This window comes from Staurois parvus, unplaced genomic scaffold (genome assembly GCF_062004578.1).
Source record: "Staurois parvus isolate SC_StPar_1 unplaced genomic scaffold, SC_StPar_1.0 ptg000165l, whole genome shotgun sequence".
Classification (NCBI taxonomy): domain Eukaryota; kingdom Metazoa; phylum Chordata; class Amphibia; order Anura; family Ranidae; genus Staurois; species Staurois parvus.
The window spans coordinates 11,238,723-11,258,462 of record NW_028317961.1 but is presented as its reverse complement, the minus strand read 5'-3'; the positions used below and the strand labels follow the sequence as shown (position 1 = coordinate 11,258,462).

At 46.6% G+C, this 19,740-nt stretch overlaps 1 protein-coding gene across 2 annotated transcripts in view; it reads right to left on the bottom strand.

Annotated features, from left to right (window-relative positions):
* Positions 1-19,740, bottom strand: part of PDE7B (phosphodiesterase 7B) — a 460,575-nt gene that overhangs the window by 171,231 nt on the left and 269,604 nt on the right. Inside the window, exon 1 of one of the 2 annotated variants that reach the window (XM_089676205.1) lies at positions 267-921. The exons of the other annotated variant lie outside the window; for it this stretch is intronic. Coding sequence (XP_089532331.1) covers positions 267-498 — 232 coding nt within the window. The 5' untranslated portion in view covers positions 499-921. Of the gene's footprint in view, positions 1-266; positions 922-19,740 lie in introns of those variants that run through there. 2 annotated transcript variants of the gene reach the window in all.

The following is a 19,740-nucleotide window of genomic DNA, read 5'->3' as shown; positions in this document are numbered from 1 at the left end:
ACTGAGGTGCTGAGTCCGATCATTTTGGATCAATCGGATTATGAGAACAAAGATGAGATCCAATTTTTCGACTATTTTAAAAATCGAAATCCACTTTTGTACGTGTGTAATATTGATCAGATGGGTTGCTGATTATTAATTAGGATTGATCAGAAAACAAAATTGCTGATTTATGGAAGAGTTCTGGCCACCATAGGATGTTTCCAGTGAAATGAATGTAGGTATCTGGGTCTACCTACCATAGAGACATAAGTCAGGGCCATTACCTGTTAGAGATGCCAGGACCTCCTCATTGCTCAGCGGCTCCTTTTGTAGGACACTTTGGAGTTCGTTCTTGGACTTCCACAGGAGTTTCACCATCTCTATAATCTCCGGCAGTTCGCAGCTCAGGCTCCCCGAGTGATAGGCAGGCAATGTCCCCATATAAGTGGGTAGAAGGACCTCACCTGTCCTCCAGCTCCTGCCCACCTCGATGAAGCATCTATCCAGCACTGGCATCCTGCTGTCCCCAGCACAGGGAAGTCCGCACACTGACAGCACAGGGAATCCGGGGGATCGAGGCTTTCACTGACTTGTCACATGGCAGATCGCAGGGCCCGGAGTCATCGCCGTCCTTTGTGGGCTCTGGTGGGTGATGTGAAGGAGCCGGCTGACATGTGGCCCTGCACTGATCACACACTCCGAGGGACTGACAGCAGCGGGCTGCCCAGCTGTCTCCTTCCCCTGTGCTGGACAGGTGCCAGCTCTTCCTTCCTCTCACTGCATTACGATCAGGGCATTAGAGCTGAGCCACTGGAGGGTCAGGTCATCAGCGCCCTCCCCTCTGCTTTACCTTTTCCTCAGTCCAGTGACAGGCTACTAGGCTGGCCAGGGGAGCTTGTCTGTGGAGCTGAAAGGAGAAGATAGTGATTCACAGACCACAGTCAGCAGAGACTCAGGGAGAAGTGAATCAGTGCTGCAGGCACAGACCCAGTACATGTTGTGTAACTCCGAGGCCAGCTCTTCTTCCTGCCTGACTGCTAAATACTTTATATACTTGTCTGACTGCTAAATACTCTATATACCAGGCACGGACACGGGATCACAGGGGGCAAGGGACATACAGGGGATCACGGGGCAAGGGACATACAGGGGATCGCAGGGGGCAAGGGACATACAGGGGATCGCAGGGGGCAAGGGACATACAGGGGATCGCAGGGGGCAAGGGACATACAGGGGATCGCAGGGGGCAAGGGACATACAGGGGATCGCAGGGGGCAAGGGACATACAGGGGATCGCAGGGGGCAAGGGACATACAGGGGATCACTGGGGGCGAGGGACATAGAGGGGATCACAGGGGGCGAGGGACATACAGGGGATCGCAGGGGCCGAGGGACATACAGGGGATCGCAGGGGGCAAGGGACATACAGGGGATCGCAGGGGGCAAGGGACATACAGGGGATCACTGGGGGCGAGGGTCATACAGGGGATCGCAGGGGGCGAGGGACATACAGGGGATCGCAGGGGCCGAGGGACATACAGGGGATCACAGGGGGCAAGGGACATACAGGGGATCGCAGGGGGCAAGGGACATACAGGGGATCACTGGGGGCGAGGGTCATACAGGGGATCGCAGGGGGCGAGGGACATACAGGGGATCGCAGGGGGCGAGGGGCATACAGGGGATCGCAGGGGGCGAGGGACATACAAGGGATCGCAGTGGCCGAGAGACATACAGGGGATTACAGGGGCCAAGGGACATACGGGATGGCGGGGGGCAAGGGACATACAGGGGATCCCAGGGGCCGAGCAACATACAGGGGACCGAGGAACATACAGGGGGCGAGGGACATACAGGGGATCACATGGGCCGTGGGACATACAGGGGATCGCAGGGGCCGAGGGACATACAGGGGATCGAAGGGGTCGAGGGACATACAGGGGGCCGAGGAACATACAGGGGATCACAGGGGGCGAGGGGCATACAGGGGATCGCAGGGGGTGAGGGACATACAAGGGATCGCAGGGGCCGAGGGTCATACAGGGGATCGCAGGGGCCAAGGGACATACAGGGGATCGCAGGGGCCAAGGGACATACAGGGGATCGAAGGGGTCGAGGGACATACAGGGGGCCGAGGAACATACAGGGGATCACAGGGGGCGAGGGGCATACAGGGGATCGCAGGGGGCGAGGGACATACAGGGGATCGCAGGGGCTGAGGGACATACAGGGGATCGCAGGGGCCGAGGGACATAAATGGGATCGCAGGGGGTGAGGGACATACAGGGGATCGCAGGGGCCGAGGGACATACAGGGGATCGCAGGGGGCGAGGGACATACAGGGGATCGCAGGGGCCGAGGGACATACAGGGGATCGCAGGGGCCGAGGGACATACAGGGGATCGCAGGGGGTGAGGGACATACAGGGGATCGCAGGGGCCGAGGGGGATCACAGGGGGCGAGGGGCATACAGGGGATCGCACGGACCGAGGGGCATACAGGGGATCGCACGGGCCGAGGGGCATACAAGGGATCGCACGGGCCGTGGGGCATACAGGGGATCGCAGGGGGTTAGGGACATACAGGGGATCGCAGGGGCCGAGGGGCATACAGGGGATCGCACGGGCCGAGGGGCATACAGGGGATTGCAGGGGCATAGGGACATAAAGGGGATCGCAGGGGCCGAGGGTCATACAGGAGATCGCAGGGGCCGAGGAACATACAGGGGATCGCAGGGGCCGAGGACATACAGGTGATCGCAGGGGCCAAGCGACATAAAGGGGATCGCAGGGGCCGAGGGTCATACAGGGGATCGCAGGGGCCAAGGGACATACAGGGGATAGCAGGGGCCAAGGGACATACAGGGGATCGAAGGGGTCGAGGGACATACAGGGGATCACAGGGGGCGAGGGGCATACAGGGGATCGCAGGGGGCGAGGGACATACAGGAGATCGCAGGGGCCGAGGAACATACAGGGGATCACAGGGGCCGAGGAACATACAGAGGGCCGAGGAACATACAGGGGATCACGGGGCGAGGGGCATACAGGGGATCGCAGGGGGCAAGGGACATACAGGGGCCGGGGGACATACAGGGGATCGCAGGGGCCGAGGGACATACAGGGGATCGCAGGGGCCGAGGGACATACAGGGGATCGCAGGGGCCGAGGGACATACAGGAGATCGCAGGGGCCGAGGAACATACAGGGGATCGCAGGGGCCGAGGACATACAGGTGATCGCAGGGGCCGAGGGACATACAGGGGATCGCAGGGACCGAGGGACATACAGGGGATCGCAGGGGCCGAGGAACATATAGGGGATCACATGGGGCCGATGAACATACAGGGGCGGAGGAACATACAGGGGATCACAGAGGCGGAGGAACATACAGGGGATCACAGGGGCCGAGGGACATACAGGGGATCACAGGAGCCGAGGGACATACAGGGGATCACAAGGGCCGAGGGACATACAGGGGATCACAGGGGCCGAGGAACATACAGGGGATCACAGGGGCCGAGGAACATACAGGGGATCACAGGGGCCGAGGAACATACAGGGGATCACAGGAGTCGAGGAACATACAGGGGATCACAGGAGTCGAGGAACATACAAGGGATCACAGGAGCTAAGGAACATACAGGGGATCACAGGAGCTGAGGAACATACAGGGGATCACAGGGGCCGAGGAACATACAGGGGATGAGAGGACCTGAAGAACATACAGAGGAGCAGAGAAACCTACAGGAGATCACAGGGGCTGAGGAACATAAAGAGGATCACAGGGGCCAAGGAACATACCGGGGATCACAGGGGCCAAGGAACATGCAGGGGATCACAGGAGCTGAGGAACATACAGGGGATCACAGGAGTCGAGGAACATACAGGGGATCACAGGAGCTAAGGAACATACAGGGGATCACAGGAGCTGAGGAACATACAGGGGATCACAGGGGCAGAGGAACATACAGAGGGCCGAGGAACATACAGGGGATCACGGGGCGAGGGGCATACAGGGGATCGCAGGGGGCGAGGGACATACAGGGGCCGGGGGACATACAGGGGATCGCAGGGGCCGAGGGACATACAGGGGATCGCAGGGGCCGAGGGACATACAGGAGATCGCAGGGGCCGAGGAACATACAGGGGATCGCAGGGGCCGAGGACATACAGGTAATCGCAGGGGCCGAGGGACATACAGGGGATCGCAGGGGCCGATGGACATACAGGGGATCGCAGGGGCCGAGGAACATATAGGGGATCACATGGGGCCGATGAACATACAGGGGCGGAGGAACATACAGGGGATCACAGAGGCCGAGGAACATACAGAGGATCACAGGGGCCGAGGGACATACAGGGGATCACAGGAGCCGAGGGACATACAGGGGATCACAAGGGCCGAGGGACATACAGGGGATCACAGGGGCCGAGGAACATACAGGGGATCACAGGGGCCGAGGAACATACAGGGGATCACAGGGGCCGAGGAACATACAGGGGATCACAGGAGTCGAGGAACATACAGGGGATCACAGGAGTCGAGGAACATACAGGGGATCACAGGAGCTAAGGAACATACAGGGGATCACAGGAGCTGAGGAACATACAGGGGATCACAGGGGCCGAGGAACATACAGGGGATCAGAGGGCCTGAAGAACATACAGAGGAGCAGAGAAACCTACAGGAGATCACAGGGGCTGAGGAACATAAAGAGGATCACAGGGGCCAAGGAACATACCGGGGATCACAGGGGCCAAGGAACATGCAGGGGATCACAGGAGCTGAGGAACATACAGGGGATCACAGGAGTCGAGGAACATACAGGGGATCACAGGAGCTAAGGAACATACAGGGGATCACAGAAGCTGAGGACCATACAGGGGATCACAGGGGCCGAGGAACATACAGGGGATCAGAGGGCCTGAAGAACATACAGAGGAGCAGAGAAACCTACAGGAGATCACAGGGGCTGAGGAACATAAAGAGGATCACAGGGGCCAAGGAACATACCGGGGATCACAGGGGCCAAGGAACATGCAGGGGATCACAGGAGCTGAGGAACATACAGGGGATCAGAGGAGCCAAGGAACATACAGGGGATCACAGGGGCCATACAGGGGATCAGAGGAGCCAAGGAACATACAGGGGCCAAGGAACATACAGGGGATCACAGGAGCTGAGGAACATACCGGAAATCACAGGGGCCAAGGAAAATGCAGGGGATCACAGGAGCTGAGGAACATGCAGGAGATCAGAGGAGCCAAGGAACATACAGGGGATCACAGGGTCCAAGGAACATACAGGGGATCACAGGAGCTGAGGATCATACCGGAAATCACAGAGGCCAAGGAACATGCAGGGGATCACAACAGCTGAGGAACATACAGGAGATCAGAGGAGCCACGGAACATACAGGTGATCACAGGGTCCAAGGAACATACAGTGTATCAGAGGAGCTGAGGAACATACAGGGGATCACAGGGGCCGAGGAACATGCAGGGGATCACATGGGGCCAAAGAACATACAGTGGATACAGGGGCCAAGGAATATACAGGGGATCACAGGAGCTGAGGAACATACAGGGGATCACAGGCAAAAGGGTGGGTGGGAGGGTTCAGCTGCCCTGGGTGCAATGGTTTACTGTAGGGTGGGGGCACCTTCCTTTTGTTACAAGGCTACCAAGAATAGTTACAGCACCAGTGATTTTGAGCAACTGCTAGGCATAGGATCCCCATTCATGTTTAAATCTCATGCTAATTTGCGGTGCAATTTTTGTCCATTAACGCAAATTGCACCACAAAGTACTCATGAAAATACTCGGTATCGGCACCGATACCAATACCAGTATCCGTGCATCCCTACAAGAGACCTCAAGGGTTTGATGTTGTGCTGAAGTGTTTGTATTTCAGCAGACACCTCAGTGCCAGCATTTTAAAATGTATATCAATATTTCCTGATAACCATATTTCACAGTCTGACAGCCAGCATATTATTGCACAGAATAAAGTCATGATTTGATAGACATCAGCATGATATGGATCTTATGTCTGGCTCATCAGCAGGGGCAATGTGTCCAATCAGCTTTCTGCACCTCATAATATAAGGATGTTCGGTAATTAACTGCTCATCATTTGCTTATACAATCGCTAAGATGCTTGTGGATTATGTGTAGCATTTAAGAGCCGGAGATTTAGGAAAATGCAGTTTCAGTTCATATAGAGCCAGATTTCAAATGTCTATTGCTTCTAAATTGATTTACAACAGCCATTTACGACCAGGAAAAATTACAGCCTGTTGAGGGCCTGATAGAGATTTATGACATGGCAATTTTACAACAGGGCTTAATTAGAAATCTATTAAGGATTTGCAAACTATGATTAAGAACTATAAAAAGATAAAAGCGAAGCGCTTAAAAAAGTGACAAATAATCATAAAAGACAGTGAAAACCGTGTCACAAAGTAGTAAAGGAAAAGTCGCAGAGGCTGCGATGAAACAAATGAAATCCAAGGACAGTTGCTGTTTCACCAACCATTCATACAGAAGGCTTACCAGAAAGGCATGACCCCTTGTTAAGTGGGCACCCCGCTGTGACAACTTGCGACTTGACAGCTGGGTGCCCACTGTGCATGCGCGAGTAGCACTGCGCTTTGTGAATGGTCCCATAGTCTTCTGGAACCTGTCATGTGTCCCAGAAGACTACAGGGAGGGAGGGGGGAGGAGAACTTCTGCTTCTGATTGCCTAGATGATCGCACCGGAAGTGGGAGCAGGTACCTGTCAAATTCAGGTACCCCCCTTTAAAGCGGAACTTCCCTTTTTGGGTTGAGCTCTGCTTTAAAGTGTTTGCAACCCATACAATTCTCTTATATGCTCCGCATTGGTTTGATAAACACTGTATACTATTGAAAGCGTTTTTAGATATTTAGATATCTTTTCGATAAGTGCAGAAAAATACCTTGTAATGGTGTCAGAAATTCAGAGCTAGCTGGTGTCCTGTGCACACTGCCTGTGTTACCGCATGGGGTCTAATTAGACTAGTTCTTTCATTGGACTACAACATAGACACTAAGGAGGAGATTTGCTAAAACTGCATGGTGCAAAATCTGGTGCAGCTCTGCACAGAAACCAATCAGCTTTCAGGTTTTATTGTCAAAGCTTAACTGAACAAGCTGAAGCTAGAAGCTGATTGGCTACCATGCACAGCTGCACCACATTCTTAGTGCTCCAGTTTTAGAAGAGTGGGAGAGTTTAAACTGGTTCTAAAGGCTGAAGGTTTTATATCTTCATGCATTTTAGGCATGAAAGTCAAAAACCTTCAGTGTGCAGCCCCCCCCCCACAGCACCTCCCTAATGCCTACCTGAGTCCAATCCCAATCTAGTAATGTGTACGAGAGTAGTAGTAATGTGTAGTAATGTGTACCAGAGTAGCAGCTCTCCCAATTCTCTCCCTCCTCATTGGAGGAAGGGGAGAACAGTTGGCTCCCACTTCTGTCAGTCACAGCCAGTGAGGAGGGTGCTGGGCTGAGTCACGTGGCTCAAGATTGAGCATGCACAAGTTCCCCCTGAGCAAGCAGCTTGTTCTGGGGGCACTCAGCAGGGGGGAGGGTCCAGGAACGTTGGCGGGGAACCAAGAAGAGAAGAATCGGGGCTGTTCTGTGCAAAACCATTTCACAGAGCAGGTAAGTATAACATCACTATAGTATCATTTTAAGTGCTTTGAGCACTTGAGTACAGGGCTGACACTAATCAATCCATAAACATATTGTGTATTGTCAGCCCACAACTTTACTTAGAAGCTGAGTGCATTTCTGGCACATCAACAGGCAGTTTCGATACTAGTTATGTAACATGCTAACAGATGGCAGCACAAGGCTGCTTGCACAGTCACAGGGAGCACTGACCTTCATAAGTCAGTGCCAAAAGACATCATCCTGTGCAGCTCAGGAGCTGTGTAACTATGAGGTTCACTAAGAAGGCAGTTTACACCGTTTCATTGCAGTAGTGTGCACTGAGAAAATACTACTGCATGCAGTAGTTCTTTCAGTGCAGTAGTGGCAGTAATGTAAATTTATGATATATCAATACAGTTCTAACAAAAAAAGTAAACAGTGTGATGTGCTATAATGTTGCTATATCGATCAAGTTATTAGAAATCTAAAAAAATGGAAAAAAATAAATGGAAAATTAGGTGCTGGTTCACACTAGTGCGACGTCTTATTCTTTCCAATTAATGCAACTCAGAATGGTGTAGTTTTGGAAAAGGTTCCTGTACTACCTTGGTGCAATTTACAATGGCCCCATATAACATGCAAAGTCGCATCAAAGTCGCACTACGTAATCACACTGTAAATCTCATCAAAGTTGCATCCAATAGTTTGAACAGAGCCTAAGGCTTTTATGTCTCTCCTTTATTCTATTACAAACCAAAATCTGTTCAATGTTATACTCTATAAAATAAACATGATAATGTTTTGTAATTGTTTATTTTGTATGCATGCAATATGAAAGACAGACAGTCTATCTGTTCTCACAAAGCTCCAAAGCCTCAGCTTTGATGCCACTGCTCTCCTTTACAGTTCCCACTTAGCTGCTGGCTCTGGTCCCTAATACTGGCCCCAGTAATCTATTGTGTCTCTGCTCTCCTTCACTGTCCTCATTCACCTCTGCTCTGCTGTCATTGCTCTACCTCTACCTTACCCAGCAGTTTAGCTCAATGTAATCACAACCTTTTCTAACAGATGCTGAATTATTCTATTTATTTACTAGATAGCTTAGCACTCTAAAGCAATAGCAGTCGCCTTTTCTGATACAAGAATCCTCGATGGCGGCCCATTACATTTACCAAAGAACCTAACATAATGATCATTGGGCCGTAGAGTGGAGGTGAGGAGGCAATTCAGCCATAGGAGGAGAGTCACTCACCAGCACTGGAAGTTTTTTGTGTGATCACGCACAATGTATGAATTTTTACTGTGTTGAACACTATCACTTACCATTTATGAACTGTGCCTACCCACCTGGAATAGTTTCACCCACTGGTCCCGTTACAGAGTGGGAGTGAGGGGGGCACGTTTATTGTTATTTATTATTAGTCACCTTGATATTTGTCAATAGTGTCTTGGCTTCATTTGTATCATTCGTGTGTCACTTTGATATATTTATAAGCATTATTGTAATATCACCAGAATGTTTGTTTATGAGTTGCTTTCAAGGAATCACATAACATAACCTGCATTCTTTAATTATGGGGTGCTTCCAGGGGCAGACTGACCATTTGGAAACTTGGGCACTGCCGAGGGCCCGGGGTCAGTAGGGGGCCCCATGAGATGCCCCTGGTACCTTTTTTCATAGGCTTTTTTGAGTTTGGGCAAGGACACAGGGGCCCCATGATCCCCTATTGCCGGGGGCCCCATGAGTTGTCAGTCCGCCCCTGGGTGCTTCTATGTGAGTAGACAGCTGGTGAATAAATGATGTAAGATATTATAAAGTCTGTTATTTCAAGGTTGTTGTAAATATATACAGTGCATCCAGAAAGTATTCACAGCGCTTAACTTTTGCCACATTTTGTTGTTACAGCATTATTCCAAAATGGATTAAATTCATTTTTTTCCCTCAACATTCTACAAATAATACCCCATAATGACAATGTAAAAAAAGTTTGTTTTGAAACCTTTGCAATTTATTAAAAATAAAAACAAAGAAAAAAACATGTACATAAGTATTCACAGCCTTTGCCATGACACTCAAAATTGAGCTCTGGTGCATCACGTTCCCACTGATCATCCTTTAGATGTTTCCACAACTTGATTGGAGTCCACCTGTGGGAAATTCAGTTGATTGGACATGATTAAGAAAGGTGTAAACCTGTCTATATAAGGTCCCTCAGTTAACAGTGCATGTCAGAGCACAAACCAAGCCATGAAGTCCAAGGAATTGTCCGTAGACCTCCAAGACAGGATTGTATCAAGGCACAGATCTGGGGAAGGGTACAGATGTCTGCAGCATTGAAGGTCCCAGTGAGCACAGTGGCCTCCATCATCCGTAAATAGAAGAAGTTTGAGACCACCAGAAATCTTCCTATAGAGGGCCGCCCGGCCAAAATGAGTGATCGAGGGAGAAGGGCCTTAGCAAGGCAGGTAACCAAGCACCCGATGGTCACTCTGAAAGATCTCCAGCATTTGTCTGTGGAGACAGGAGAACCTTCCAGAAGAACAACCATCTCTGCAGCACTCCACCAATCAGCCCGGTATGGTAGAGTGGCCAGATAGAAGCCACTCTTTAGTAAAAGGCAAATGGCAGCCCACCTGGAGTTTGCCAAAAGGCACCTGAGGGACTCTCAGACCATGAGAAACAAAACTCTCTGGTCTGATGAAACAAAGATTGAACTCTTTGGCCTGAATGCCAAGCGTCATGTCTGGAGGAAACCAGGCACCGCTCACCACCTGGCCAATACCATCCCTACAGTGAAGCATAGTGGTGGCAGCATCATGCTGTGGGGATGTTTTTTTAACGGCAGGAACTGGGAGACTAGTCCGGATTGAAGGAACGATGAATGCAGCAAGGTTCAGAGACATCGTTGATGAAAACCGGTTCCAGAGGGCTCTGGACCTTGGAATAGGGTGACAGTTCATCTTTCAACAGGCAACGACCCTAAGCACACAGCCCACATAACAAAGGAGTAGCTACGGGCCAACTCTGTGAATGTCCTGGAATAGCCCAGACTTGAACCCAATTGAACATCTCTGGAGAGATCTGAAATTGGCTGTGCACCGACGCTCCCCATCCAACCTGATGGAGCTTGAGAGGTACTGCAAAGAAGAATGGGAGAAATTGCCCAAAAATAGTTGTGCTAAGCTTGTAGCATCATACTCAAAACGACTTGTGGCAGTAATTGATGCTAAAGGTGCTTCAACAAAGTATTGAGCAAAGGCTGTGGATACTTATGTACATGTGTTTTTTTTTTCTTTTAATAAATTGCAAATATTTCAAAATGAACTTCTTTCACGTTGTCATTATGGGGTATTGTTTGTAGAATGTTGAGGAAAAAATTAATTTAATCAACTTTGGAATAAGGCTGTAACATAACAAAATGTGGCAAAAGTTAAACGATGTAAATACTTTCTGGATGAACTGTACCAGGACAGGAGCTTTTGAAAGGGACTAGGGGTTAGCATTCTACCCACTGATTATGGCCCAGGGAGAGAGCGGATCATTCTCTAATGATGGACACCATTTGATGAATGCTGAGAGTGAGGCTTGGAATAATTCACTGAGTAAAGACAATACAGCTTCACTTCTGGAGTGGATGGAAACGTATAACATTAATCTTATACAGGTTAATGGTCAGAGGAAATTTGGGGCCCTCCTTTGGTTGGGTCTGTCTTCCATTGACGTGAATAAACACTCAAGTGCTAAACGCTGCTAGTGTTTAGACACATTTACACACATTTTTCTGTGTTTTTTTGGCCAAAATGTTCCTCTCCTGAACACGATTCTTCTGCGTTCAGGAGAGGGGCGTTTAACTGCCCCTAAACTCTGCAGCTCCTAAATTCTGGTAAAAGATATAGACACATAGGCTTTTATTCAGTTGAGTTCAGGGACTTTGGCAAAAAACGCCAAAAGCTCCTAAACTCACGTTTAGGAGCAGCAGTGTACATGAGGCCTTAGTATAGCTATACCTATAAAAGTTCTTCAAACTATATTTACTAAAATCTGATCTACAAGTTTGAAGAGTAATGTACAGTGCCTTGAAAAAGTATTCATACCCCTTGAAATTTTCCACATTTTCTCATGTTACAACCAAAAACGTAAATGTATTTTATCGGGGTTTTATGTGATAGACCAACACAAAGTGGCACATAATTGTGAAGTGGAAAGAAAATGATAAATGGTTTTTTAAATTTTGTACAAATAAATATGTGGAAAGTGTGGCGTGCATTTCTATTCAGCCCACTCGAGTCAATACTTTGTAGGACCACCTTTCGCTGCAATTACAGCTGCAAGTCTACAGGGTGAAATTTTTGCACATTTTTCTTTGCAAAATAGCTGAAGCTCTGTCAGATTGGATGGAAAGCTTCTGTGAACAGCAATATTCAAGTCTTGCCACAGATTCTCAATTGAATTTTGGTCTAGACTTTGACTGGGCCATTCTAACACATGACTATGCTTTGATATAAACCATTCCATTGTAGTCCTGGCTGTATGTTTAGGGTTGTTGTCCTGCTAGAAGATGAACCTCCACCCCAGTCTCAAGTCTTTTGAAGACTCTAACAGGTTTTCTTCTAAAATTGCCCTGTATTTGGCTCCATCCATCTTCCCATCAACTCTGACTATCTTTCCTGTCCCTTCAGAAGAAAAGCATCCCCACAACATGAAGCTGCCACCACCATGTTTTATGGTGGTGATGGTGTGTTTCCGGTGATATGCAGTATTAGTTTTCCGCCACACATAGCGTTTTGCTTTAAGGCCAAAAATTTTAATTTTGGTCTCATCTGACCAGAGCACCTTCTTTCACATGTTTGCTGTGTCCCCCACATGGCCACAGTCATTTCTTATGGCTTTCTTTCATCAATGGCTTTATTCTTGCTACTCTTCCATAAAGGCCAGATTTGTGGCGTGCACGACTAATAGTTGTCCTGTGGACAGATTCTCCCACCTGAGCTGTGGATCTCTGCAGCTCCTCCAGAGTTACCATTGGCCTCTTGGCTGCTTCTCTGATTAATGCTCTCCTTGCCTGGCCTATCAGTTTAGGTGGATGGCAATGTCTTGGTAGGTTTGCCGTTGTCTCATACTCTTTCCATTTTTCGGATGAAGGATTGAACATTGCTCCATGAGATGTTCAAAGCTTGGGATATTTTTTTATAACTGAACCTTGCTCTAAACTTCTCCACAACTTTATCACTGACCTTTCTGGTGTGTTCCTTGGTCTTCACGATGCTATTTGCTCACTAATATTCTCTAACAAACCTCTGAGGGCTTCACAGAACAGCTGTATTTATGCTGAGATTAAATTACATACAGGTGGACTCTATTTACTAATTAGGTGAACTTTGAAAGCAATTAGTTCCACTATATTTTAGTTAGGGGTATCAGAGTAAAGGGGGCTGAATACAAATGCACGCCACACTTTTCAGTTATTTGTAAAAAATGTTGAAAACCATTTATAATTTTCCTTCCACTTTACAATTATGTGCCACTTTGTGTTGGTCTATCACATAAAATCCCAATAAAATACATTTACATTTTTGGTTGTGGAAAATTTCAAGGAGTATGAATATGTTTTCAAGGCACTGCATGCTTTATTCCTTTCCTAAGTATAATAGCATAAAGGATGCCTATGAAAAAAAGGAGAAATCCATTTGTCACTAAGCTATCAAAGATTTTTTTGTGCACAGCCATTGGACACGGATATGCATCAAACATAATACTACATGAAACACATTATAAAGACAAAAATGGAAAGCAGCAAAACACTAATTTTCAGTTAATTTTTAAGGTTCCATTGAAAGGATATTGTACATGTCTATAAAAAAGGCAGAAAATAAAGTTACACAGATCCAGCAGGTCACTTTAATAAAGTGACTAAGGCAGAACATGACAATGTTTAGATCCAAGTAGAACTTTATATAGTGATGTGTAAGTACACAAGAAGGCTTTCAAAACAACAGAATTTACCCGATGACGTGCAATGCCAGACATTTCACATATGTGTTTATTATGCACGTTGTCATGCTACACACATAGGACCCCCCACCCCCATTTAGTTTACATGCTATGTGTGACAAACACTGCAAAGAAGCTTGTGCTCGCTTTTAACCTCACTTTTTTTTTGCATGAAAAACGTGCATCTGCTTGCTGTGTTTAGTGCGTCTTTACTAAACAAAGGCACTGTATGCGCGATTGGCTGTTTTGACTGTTGAAGACAGAATACCTATTTTAGCTTTGAGGTTCACAAAGGTCATTAAAGAAAACCTGTCAAAAGAAAATAAGTGGCTTGCTAAATACTTGTTTATGTATGGTTTCACGCTGTTGTAAATCACTGACACCTATAACAGACATACAGCAAGTGATGTCAACAAGATGTCCAAGCTCCTGATCTGCATACCTATTCTAGGTCAGTGTCTCAGAAACATCTGAAGTTAAAATGTACCTAAAAGAGAAGTACAGCTGCAAGAAAAAGTATGTGAACCCCTTGGGATTACGTGGAGTTTTGCATGAATTGAGCATAAAATGTGCTCTGAACGTCATCTAAGTCACAACAATAGAAGAACACAGTCTGCTGAACATAATACTACACAAACATTAGATGTTGCTATGGTTTAATTGCACATAACATGTAAACATTCACAGTGCAGGGAGGAAAAAGTATGTGAGGCCCTAGCTTATATACATTTTTTATAAATCATACTCATACATCGATCTCATGCTGCATTTATCCCTCGCTGGTTTTAAGAGTGAGAACTAAGCAATCAAACACAGCTGATCACTCAGTTCCCCCTGCTGCTCTTAGCAGAGAACTGGAACTTTCAGTCTCGGGCTCTCTGCTCTGCCCCCCCAGCGCTCACTGGAGCGCTGGGTTGTGGAGGAGGCAGGAGTGGCTGGCTCAGGATCTCAACAGCTCACTGAGAGGCTGCGCCCGGTGCCAGTCCAGGCTCCTGGGTGGATTCCAACCGTTTGGTCATGATCTTTTCCCAGCTTGGACCGGCTGAGTGACGTCAGCCAGCAGCGGAATTTAGCGTGATGTCGCTGGTAATGCCTGGAAGGGGTGACAGCACTTCCTCCTCTTCTCTGAAACTACTGCTGGCTGACATAGGAGAGCCAAATCGCGTGACCAGAATGGAGCTGCCTGAAAATAGATACAGGTAAGTTTACAGATCTTTTTCTAACACAGGTTAGTCAGAATAGCTGTTGGTGGGAGTGACTGGGAAAATGTTTGACTAGTTGGGTCTTGCCTGGAATTCTACGTTAAAACCAACATTTATTTGCACTGCTTTGGATAGAGTGGAAAGGTTCAGAACCCCTATTAGATTTGTGCTGCTGTTTGTTGCCTGTATTTGGCCTGGTGAATTTTGTCACTTGAACAGAAAGGCTGGCCATACATTATACAATTTTCTGTTCAATTTCTGCCCAATTTCCTTTAGATTTACCTTCAACTATGTAGCGCAAGGGATACATTTGAAAGTGTTGTTTAGGTTTGACCTCATATTATATGGCTTTTGGTAAATCTAAAGCAAAATTCTCAAGAAAATTTATAATGTATGGCCAGCCAAAGTGATGGTACATAGACGTGCGTTTCCTAACGAGTTGATTTTCAGAAGGAAAATTGATTTTCGGAGATTCGAATGGATAGGAATCTCCAAATGAGCATAGTAACAAATGTCAACAAATTCAAGAAAAAGTTATAATGAAATTAAGGAATGCATTCGTTTAATTAATTTCATTCAGATGACGTCACATGATGCGATAGTAGTTTATGCCCATGGGGCAAATAATTACATTAAATTTGTTAATTTAGATTAAAGTAAAGTTGGGATTTAAATTGAATTTGTAATTGTCACAGTCAGTCAGTTCTGTTCCACACTCTAATGCAATCTTAGGTTTGAAAAATTTGGGGCCGCCTTATTTTTCATTATTTACTCCGTTGTGTCCAAAAATATTGAGTGGTTTCGATATATGAAAAAGGAATCCACTTGAAATACTGAAACCGAAAACAAACATATATCAATCTTTAGAAAAAACTGCAAATGTTTTTAATCCACCCAGACCAACGAATGTACAAAACTAATGCCAAAGATACAAAATAAATTACAAAAAAGAATCGGCTCATCATAATGGATATGACAAAACAAAATTCTTCAATGAACGAATGCATCTGAAACAAACTGAAAATTTCCAGCATGCACATGTCTAACTGAAAATTTGATATCTATAAGAAGGATATTTTTCAAACGGACACTTATAACAGTGACATCTGTCTAAGGATGGAATTTTACTACACTTGAGTGCTATTCGTACCCTGGGGATTGGAAACATTTGCATAAATATAAAATAACTGTACTTGACCAATCAAGTTAGACAATGAATGACTATGTCTCATTATTTAGTAATCTTAAATTTTGGATGTAAGATGCAAGATTAAAAATGAAACTGTGCTATGTAGCAAATTGTATCAGAGAAGAAATATTAGACTTGAGGCAGAAAGAAAATTACAGGTTTGTAAGGACCTGGAGCTGGGGAAGGGAGGAAGGGATACTAATATAAAGAAGAGCATTAACACTGGCCTGTTATCTTGACAGCTTATGTTTCTACTGTAATTATGATAAAGTGGAAGAACGAGATTCTTAATTTATATACCCTACCTGTTACCCAGGTGCAATTGATAGACAGGTTATTCTGGGTCACTTATAATCATTAGCATTATGAACATAAAAAGAGCCAAACCGATATTATGAAAGCATGTAAAGAGGAAAGTGAATGGTGGGAATCCACAGAAAGAAATTAATGCTGAATGAGCATCCAAATGCACTGGTAAAATGACATACTTTTTGCTGTAATTGTGATTTAAAGACATACAGTAGCTGATTTAAATACCTTCCAGTTTTCTAAAGCCCTGTTCACACTTGAGCAGCATGAAGCAAGTTTTGAAGCTTCACTAGAATTGGTTTAACACTCGACACTAGGATTTTCATTATATTCAATGGTGCCAGTTCACACCTGAGTGTAGCATCACAAGTAGTGTTTCCTTACCTAGTAAATAGCATTTCATTATCATATTAAAATGCCTGTACAAATGCTAAGGCTCAGTTCACAGTAGTGCGGGTGAAAGCCGCTGCAGAACCCACACTTCGTCCCGCAGCTGCAACCACCAGCATACAAAATGTGGGACCTGCGGCCGCACTGGAAATTGCACCCACACTAGGAACCACACTACAGCCTTAGTGCTGGCTGTGATTTCTGAAAAGGTGCAGTGACCTTTTCCCTACATTTTATGTTTCAAAAGATTGGGCTGCTGTGCCGTGGTCCGAAAAACGTCACTAGTGTGGACTGAGCCTAAAAGTAGCCTGAAATATGACCACAGATGCTCAACACAAGTGTGAATAGGGCCTGACATGAGAAAGGGGGACAATTTTTAGCACAAAGTATTTAGAGAAAGGACACATCCCCGGTTATACAGACTTTGAAAAACAAATGTACAAAAAGGATTGGGTAAAGTATATGTAAATCCCCACCTTGTAAAACAACCCATTCAGATTAAAATATAAAGGAAAGGCAAAACATTTGTGTATAGATATAAAAAAAATTATAACTACGTTATTTTCCCTGTTTTATAAGTGATCACATACCCTCTGTACCACCCTCTGCTACAGAATTAGAGCTAGAGAACTGGGAAAAGTTGGTGGCTCACTCAGTAGTTGGAGTGAGCGTGTCTGAGTAGGGGTCAAGTTCAGGTTAGGCTGGATGAATCAGTAGGTTGGGCCTTTATTGTCTCCGCCTGATTCTGGAGGTCGATAGAACCTTATAGAAGCTAGTGGATGGAGGGGTGGAGACCTGTATCTGCATATTCATGGCAGTTTGAGCAATCCCAGGCTGGAGGTTCTGGTAGTGTGGCAGACTGCTCCTGGACATAAGGAGCCATCTCAGCAGGGGTCTGAAGTGGGGTGGAAGATGGATTACTGAAGGTGCTGCTGTGTAGCCTGGGAGGGGACCATGGAGAAGGGGGGTTATTTCTCCAGGCTGGAGGCTGCAGGAAAGGACAGAAAGCTGACAGAGGGAGCTCCACTGCTTTATATAAAAGTGACTGGGAAGAAGCGCCTTAGTACTAAATATTGTAAAGCTGCTATGCACAAATGAGGTACCAATAACCCCTAGAAAACCATAATAAACATAAAATAGAGTGCAGCGCTAAACGTTTATAGAAAATGACATATATTCAATCAATTCGATCAATATAGAAAGTCCTCCTCAAATAGATGGAAGAGAATGGGTGCTCAGGTGATCAGGTGACTTGATCCTGGTATCCGTGCATGTAAATGATAAAGCAATGCGCACTCACCAGACCGGCATAAATTATGCGCCTTTGTGTATAGATGTTCCAGATGTCATCCGGTACTTGGGTGGTCCTCCCTCAGCTGTGTATGAGGCTGATGATCCTCTCCACTTAGGGGTCCCCCTGATGTTGGATGTTAGGAGATCTGGTCTGGGTCCCTCCGGTGTATCCAGGAGTAGGTTGGCAACCCCCCTCTGAAGACGTGCTGGAGCACGACACGCGTAAGGAGGAGCCATAACACGCCGTGAAGTCACGCCGTCAGAGCAACGCGGAGCTCTGGCGGCCATCTTAGCATTCCAGACGGTTAGTTGTGCACCAATAACTGTCTGCAACGTTTTATGCCTAACCTCAATAAAACCTTCTTTTAATACAAAATACTACACTATGGGAGTATCTTTGTTACCCCCTGGGGGAGCACTCTAATTTGCAGACCTACTCCTGGATACACCGGAGGGACCCAGACCAGATCTCCTAACATCCAACATCAGGGGGACCCCTAAGTGGAGAGGATCATCAGCCTCATACACAGCTGAGGGAGGACCACCCAAGTACCGGATGACATCTGGAACATCTATACACAAAGGCGCATAATTTATGCGGGTCTGGTGAGTGCGCATTGCTTTATCATTTACATGCACGGATACCAGGATCAAGTCACCTGATCACCTGAGCACCCATTCTCTTCCATCTATTTGAGGAGGACTTTCTATATTGATCGAATTGATTGAATATATGTCATTTTCTATAAACGTTTAGCGCTGCACTCCACTGCTTTATAGTCCACTAGGGAAGGACAGCCAGCAAGCGGGGACAGAAACTGGCTCAGTCAGAAGCCTGAACGCAGTTTACCCAGATCTACAAAATAAAAGGACAGTTTACATCCCTGGGGCCTACAGGAAAGAGGGCTTCTGGGTGCAATACTTAACCAGTTCTCACTGGGACAGTGCTGCATGCCTGTCTTGGAATCTTTTGCTCCAGGGTACTCTTCAAAACATGAGGGGACGAGGTGCTCCTTACAAAGACTGTGCTACTGATTCAATAAGAGACTATGTTACTCTGGCTGGAGTAGAAAGATCAGGATCGACCTTCTTATACAGGATTAGGATGTGTGTCCTCAAAGTTACTGTTGCAAGTCAAGTTGGGCATCCCATATACCCCTAAACCCTATCCAAATTGTTTATCCCCTAAATAAAACAACAAAAACAGGCTCTGGGACTGGTTACTGACTCTGAGTGGAAATCTGAAAATGCGTGTTGCCTGCAGGATATAGGGGGAACCAATACTCAGCAGCTCCTTCAGGGGTAACTGCTACACCTCAAAGCTCCTTATGTAGATGAGAACAGAGAGCTGGGGAAGGAGATACAGCAGGACACTGAACTTCCCAGAGATTGGCTGTGCAGGATGAGGGTATGGGCATGTGAGCAGAAGTCTGGTCAGTTCTCCAGCTGTGCTGGGAACTCAGTCTGCTCTCCTGTAATAGTCAGACTTCTGCTCACACGCCCATCCCCTCATCCTGCACAGTGCATCTGCCCATGATACAAGAAATTTATACATAAAATGTTATATGGCCATAACTGATTTCCCCAATGGATCCATGTGTTGGAAATATTCTTATATTTTGAAATATTTGCAATACAAACCGGACACTGTGAATGAGTGACGTGGCCAGGTTTCTCAGATTGGAAGGATTCTTCCTTTTCCCAACT